Below are 7335 nucleotides of genomic sequence, written 5' to 3' on the forward strand. Positions count from 1 at the left end.
GTTTGCCCGCACGCTGCCAGTCAGTCCCCCAACGCTTCCTTCGCCTATGCTGGGGTTATGACGCGCCTCTGCCACTGAAGTGGTATCTGGACAGAAATAAAGAAGGTTTATCAGCTATGAAAGCAGAATGTACTAGTTCCTATAACGCGACCATGGAAACCATTCCTGAAATTATGCTGAGAAAAAGGGATTTATAAAAAAACATATTGTGACAAAAAAATAACTTTGTCAAAAAAACCCAAACAAACAAACAAAAACCCACCACAAAAAAACAAAAACAAAGCCAACTCCACTCCCCCAAAAAAACCCCAAACTCCAAAAACCTTTCTTGAAGTTACTAAAATGGTTATGCTTGACACCACATACTTAAGATATCAAAAACTTAACCCCTGGTTAGGCAGGTAACATGTAGTGAAGGAAAGCAGAGAGACCCTATCACAAAGGATACTGCCACGTAATTAAAATGAAAATAGCACTAGATCAGCATTTAGTTTCCTCTATCTCAGATAAAAAGAGGAAAGCCAGCAAGCTTCCATAAACCAGTATTCTGAAAAAGCAGAACTGATTTTATCTTAGAGCTTTTACCTGTGGAAAAGACTTTACTCAAGTCTGCCTTTGACTCAAATGGGCAAGAAAAGCTTTAATGCTTGTATTACAGCACAGCACAACACAAACACAGAGAAGCTATCCTCATCTGAGAGCCAGTCAGTCACCAATGAATGGGTGTAGTCCTAACTGTATTGGGCAAATAAGTACTCTAGTATCTAAGGTCGTCAAATACAAGTTACAAAGCCCAAATTTATAGAAAATGAAACCTGAAATTTTCTTACCTACAGCTGCATTTGTTCCACCAACATTTATATCATTTTCATCATCAAATTCTATCCTGACACCTTTTCCATTGCCTGCTGACACACCACAGCCTCCACTTCGGCAGAGGGAAATTGGAACAACTCCGTACACGTAAGCAAGCATGATAGGAACACCAATACCTACAGAGGAAAGTAGAGTCTTTCATTAAATGTGACATATTTTAGAGCCTTTCATAAAAGCAACTTCATTTTCCATGAGCACTTAATATTTCACACTTGAAAGAAATCAGGAGAGACTAAAATGAAGAAGTACTGGTAAAGCACTAAGGTGAAATGACAGGAAAGTACTTTCAGCAGGCAGAATGTCCTCTATCAGCATTGGTAGGCAGAGAAGCTTAATGCTGGATGAATTAATACTTCCAGTATGTCCATAACATCTTTTACAAACAAAATTAAAATACTTTAAAGGTTCATATGAGCTCCACTGGGGACTGTAATAATGTGCCACCTGAGAAGCAGAAATAGCTGAGATGTATTTCAAATGTTATTCAACTAAAAATGTTACTACCTCTACTAATTTAACAAGAGGCTTGATTTTGCATCCACTGAAGTCAGACAGGGTTTCGCCATCAATTTAATAGGACTTAACATTATTATTACTGTGGGATCTTTCATTTTTATTGTACCACACAGATTCAATTTAAAAATTTTAATTATACAAGTTTTCCTTAAAAGTAAACAATTCCATGGAGCAGAGTGACAGGAGTTAAATGAAATGAACTGTGGGCTAAAGCACACACATATACACACACACACACACACACACATCCATTCCACCACTTCTAGTGGACTGTGAAAGTTACCCCTTTGGCACGTGAACCAAACCATTCTATGGCTGCGCTGATGGAACTACAGAGAAGGTACAGAAAAGCAGTAGACTGAGAAATAGCAAGCTGGCACATTCTGAAAAAGCCAGGACAGAGGAGACCCAGGGCAAAGGCTCCTCAGTCTAACCTAAAAGAAAGGTTCCAGTTATAGGAATTCCTTTCTCTAGAAATTCCTCAGCATTCTAGGGAGGAAATTTGAATGATCAGGGTCATTATTTTGGAAGCCATATAATGCCCTGAGACTGGATGCCAGGTGTTAATAGCAACAGGGCAAGAGCAATAACTCCACAAAATAAAAAACCCAACTGCTTTCCCTAAAAAGCCAAGTTTTATCTCTGGTCAGGAATAAGAAATAGCTCAAAAAAAAAAAAAAAAAAAAAAGAAAAAAAAAAAAAAAAAAAAAAAAAAAAAAAAAAAAGAGGTAAAGCAGACCTGTAAATACATCTATGAGACTGTGTGTCCCACTGCCTGCTTAGCAGGGTGCTGATACCACAGCTGCATGAGAACAATGCAATGCAGACAACACCACAGACAGTTTTATGATTATCATATCTGGATTTGCACAGTGGCCCACCATTGTTAACAAGCAGTTTAAAGTCACAGCTTCATGGCCAATTTAAGCCATCACTTGCTAAAAGTAGCCATGTCTTCCTGAGGCCACTCTGAGCATCACATCCGCTCCTCTGTGAGCACCACTTCTGGCACAAGGGGGAACGCTGCACACACAACTGCGTGATGAATTGGATCAGGGGACTGATCCAGCTTAAAGCCAAATGGTGGGTCTTAGCGTGAATCAGTTATCCACGGCAGCTTCCTGTGCAACTGCAAAGATGCCTGTGCTGTGACAGAGGAGGAGCCAGGCTTCTGAACTCCTTTCAAAAAAAAATCAGGGTTTGTTTACAGTGATCTCGAAATTACATGGTAAAATGACAAGTATTTGGTAATGTACAGCCAGATTTTCCTCTAATGCTATCCACAGCAATCTCTACGGGAAAGAATGCGACAGAATTCAAACTGACTCACAGAGCATAACAAATAGTTTGTCAACTGCTGTCATGTTAAGTGTAAGAGACTATTTCTCTTCTGTGTTGAGAGAAGTTTGACATGAAGTTACGCAAATATGAATAGACTCTGTGGCAACAGTTTTTTTTTGGTCAGTCATTTAAAAAAAGCTTTAAATATTTCCATTTTAAGAGACAGATGTGACAATGTAGAAATTCAATTTGCAAGATAAAAATTATTTTCAATTCTTCATTTTAACACAGCATTTCCTGAATTACTGTATTCCCCATTCTGCTACAATAAATGTATAACATCAGACTCCTCATTGTCTCAATTCCTTCATGTATAAAAGGAAACTATAGGACTTAGCCATTTTATTAATGAGTGCTTACAGAGTTCTGGTTGCAAGGTGCTACCAATACATGAAATAGTAATATTTGCTTACCGACAGTTACTGCAGCTACAACTGGAGAAACAATTACAGATAAGGTTACACCACCTGCTATAGCCAAGTTTCGCTTGTGCTTTGAAATGTCTTTGCCTTCGTATCGATTGTGAATCTTGAGAGAAAAAAAGAAGAAAGTTTTTAGAGTATTATCATCATCAATAATACATTGCTGCAAGGATGGAAGAACTGACATATAATAGTTTGAAATCTGTACCCTGCTCTCTTCCAGAGAGACCACATTCTATGTCATGATTTATTCCTTATCGCAAAGAAAAGAAAATGTATACATTTCTTAATTTTAGGCAACTTCTTAAAAGTAGAAGTCCTCCCATCCAGCAACTCAGCATTCACTGTCAGCTTCAAGTTAGAAGAAATAAATCACTGAACAGCTTTATTTGTTTGTTTAATCATTACTCCAGCTTACATGGTTGGCAAAAGTAGACAATTTTCGTCTCATCAAATTGACACCACTTATTCCCAGTCATCTTTCCCCTGAACAATGCAGAGTGAAACTTTCACAGATTTTTAGATCTGTGGAAACAGGTTGACATAACAAAGCCATCAAAATCTTGTAGAACGGCAGCCTTCACCAAACATAGCCTGGGAAGGGGGAGAGAACAACTCTGTTGCTCTGGCACCCTCTCGTAAGCTGTCGAGACCAGAAATATTTCAGCAAACCTGAGTCTTCACTGTGCTACTGTTTATGGACGAACCTACAAACCAAAACCCTTACTGATGGCTCAAGTCTGCAATAACTCTGAAATGTGACTGCCTCAAATTTATCTGCTGCAAGTCCCACATGAACCTGAAAGGCCTTTGAGGATCACTGTTTTACAGAGAATTCCCATTTTTTGGGTGTTTCATTTACTCTCTCTAGGAATATGGCTTTTCAGGGATATGCACTTCATCTGTCATCGTTCTTGGTTAAGACATGACTACAAAGGAACAATAAATTGCTACCTTAATAGCTGTCACAAGGCTAAGTTAATCCTCACTACATCTACAGAGGAACACAAAAGAGTACTAAGAGGATAATTACAATATTTTTATACCAATATGCTCCTGCAAAAAGAAGGACAAAAATGAGCTGGAAGTCTTATAAATGTGTGTTCTAAATTATAATTTCAATTAGTGATTTCCTAGGGTAGTTCTCATTTTGGAATAAAAAAAGTATTTGTATTTGTTATGCAAGACAGACAAGGAAAGGGCAGAGAAGACACTGCACTTTGTATAAAGAGAAGGCGTTTACTCGCTCTGAGGTACATTATAGAAATAGCAACACAGAGTGAGGGAGCACTTAAATGTGGAGCATATCTATGGATTAAAAAGGAAAAATCGAACATGAACACTCACAATGTGAGTGTGTAAAAATTACAAAAGCAGGAAGGTCAGGTTTCATGGGGCTCTGAGCAATTAGCAGAATCATCTCAGGCATTGAATTTTACTGATATGGGCAATTTTAACTACTGAAACCAAAGGTATAAAAAACCCAAAGATATCTATAAAGGCTACTGGATTCCTTAAACATAAAGCAATATAAAGGAAAGGAAGGGAGTGGTTGCAGAGAAGAAACTGATTGAAAACTTCAAGAGAGAAGGTTACATTGGTAGGAATGACTACAAAACAAGAGAATTCAGAATACTAAGTAAGAATAAAGACTGCCCAAATAAAAATAGTGGGCCAGAAAACGACTGACTTCAATAAACGCAGAAAACCGGTAGGTTACAACACTTAAAAAGAGATGTCTAGCATTTCCTTAAGGAAACTCTATCAAAGCACAGACACAAACTCTTCCAACACAGAAGACAGACAAAATGTTGTAAAAGAACAACGAAGCTTCCTTTACCAAAGTAGCAGCAGCATCAAGAAAACAGAAAGTAGGTCAGATTACTATGAATGACTATAAAGGAACAGCATGAGGCTGTCAGGACAAAATCAGAAAGAATAAAACAGAGGAGACAAAAAGCAAGAGACATCAAAGTCAACAAGAAATTATTCTACAAGAACACTTGATGTCTCTTGCTTTTTGTCTCCTCTAAGTCAACAAGAAATTATTCTACAAGAACACTGCTAGTAAGAGAAAGACCAAAATGGATCATTTTGCTATTTAACAGAAAAAAGTCAACCAGCAGATGAAACTGGAAGCCTGTTCAATTTTTTTCCCTGCTCAGTTGTCACTGAAAGATCAACTGTGAGCCAGGTGACTGTTGACAAAGGAGTAAGATCTGCAGGAAAACAGCAGGTTAGAGCATACTTACACGAGCTGATCTGAAAAGTACCTCTCTCAATAGGCCCAATTTTAGAGCCACTAATAATAATTTTTTAAAATTACTGTTCACAAAAAAATGTCTGAAAAAAAATCATGAAAACTGGAAAAAGTTAAACTGCAATGATAATCTTCAAAAAGGTATAAAACCCGGAGAATTAGAGACTGGTGAACTGAACTTTAATTTCCTGAAAACTGGGAACTTGTAGATACTGAAGCAAATGCAGGAAATAAAGAGGCCACACTGATTTCTTTCAAGTAGAAATCAAGTCAATTTAATTTTCTTCTGTGACAAGATAACTAGCCTTGAAGATGGGGAGAAACAGACGTCACACACTGACTGAACAAAATCTTGACATTTTCTTGTAGGACACTCAAACAGGTTAATGGACTAGAGGAATCTATTACTAGTGTCACATAAAACTGACAGAAGACATCTGAGTTACCATTAGCATTTTCCACTCCCCAAATGGAAACTCTTCACCCTATACTTTTCCCAAGAGATATGCCCTGGATCATGGATATGCCCAGGGAAGTTGTGGATGCCCCGTCCCTGGAAGTGTTTAAGGCCAGGCTGGATGAGGCTTTGAGCAACGTGGTCTAGTGGAAGGTGTCTCTGCTCATGGCAGGGGGGTTGGAACTAGGTGATCTTTAAGGTCCCTTCCAACCCAAACCGTTCTATGATTCCATGATCCAAGAGTATTCAACATTTTCATTAATCTGGAATATGGAAGAAGAATGTGTGTGCTCAATTTCAGGCCAATACAATCTGGCAAGGTTGCAAGAATGCCACAACTTGATACTAGTCTTGAAAAGTTGAAAAAATTGTCCTGAAATGACTAAGCTGCAGCACAATGTTAGTGAGTACAAGACTGCCCTTTGGAAGTGACCAATTGCCTAAGTTACCAGTATGGTGGGGATGAGTATTTGTTTTAGAGTACAGAAAATGAAAATAGTATGTTGCTGAGAAAGATATAACTGGCAGTTATATGCACAGGATCACCCTTTCATTTAACTCAGCAGTAGTAATGCTTCAGCTTCACTGCTGTATTCAAACTGGACATAAAACAAAGGCAGTATGAACAACTGTAAAGAAATCCTGAAGAGAAGATGAGAATCAGTGGTCTACAACTGTTTTTTGACAGTTTGTCAAGAAAAACTGGAAGTGTTATGTTTGTCTAGAGATAAGAATTAAAGTGGACTTAAATCATCTTCAAATATGTCATGAGATATTGTAAAGCAAAAGGATTTGTGTCAGCTGAAGATAGGGCAATAAGAATTTAGTGTAGGAAGAGAATTCATGTTAATGTTAGAAAAATCAATTTTACTAAGGAAATTAGGCTCTGAGAGCCTCTGGAATCTCCATCATCAGATGTTTTGAAGAAAAGTGCAAACCTGACAGGAGTGATAGAAAAACTACCATTAAGCAGCGGGGTACAATGGAAGTTCTCATGAGGCTGCCCTCACAGACTAACTTTCTAAGACTTTACCATTAATATATTAAAGGTGCTCAGTGATGGGGACCTATCCCAAAATCTAATGGGAGAAATAGAACATGCAAAAGTAATTTTAAACAAATAACTGGTGCCTCCTTCCTCTCATCACTTTTAAGGTTCTAATGATTGTATGGGACTAAGACAAAACAGAATAGAAGGGTCAAAAAACAACTGTAGCAGAAGGCAGGAGTACTTGCTTGAAAGAAAAAGATTAAAAAGAATACAGTGGAAAAGCTGCATCCCTAGACTTTTTGTCTAGCAGCAACAGCTCATATGAGAGAAACATTTGCCCTCCTCTCCTGCAATAAATGTAGAGTTATGTGTCTGTGCCAGTCACTGTGAGAATCCATGCTGATAAAAGCAGAAAACCAAATCTTCTGATTATGCCATCCAGGACATGTAACTGAACACTCCAACACCTGCT

The 7335-nt window shown here is 38.1% G+C and overlaps 1 protein-coding gene across 1 annotated transcript in view; it reads right to left on the bottom strand.

Moving 5' to 3' along the window:
* The window catches only part of LOC104520537 (E3 ubiquitin-protein ligase RNF19A), a gene marked incomplete at its 5' end in the record, with an annotated part of 14165 nt that overhangs the window by 3020 nt on the left and 3810 nt on the right, over positions 1-7335 (bottom strand). The window contains 3 exon segments of the mRNA XM_010162252.2: positions 1-86; positions 831-992; positions 3147-3261. The exon segment at positions 1-86 is cut by the window's left edge and continues 18 nt beyond it. Coding sequence (XP_010160554.1) covers positions 1-86; positions 831-992; positions 3147-3261 — 363 coding nt within the window.

The sequence above is a fragment of the Antrostomus carolinensis genome, unplaced genomic scaffold (genome assembly GCF_000700745.2).
Source record: "Antrostomus carolinensis isolate BGI_N321 unplaced genomic scaffold, ASM70074v2 scaffold18742, whole genome shotgun sequence".
NCBI lineage: Eukaryota > Metazoa > Chordata > Aves > Caprimulgiformes > Caprimulgidae > Antrostomus > Antrostomus carolinensis.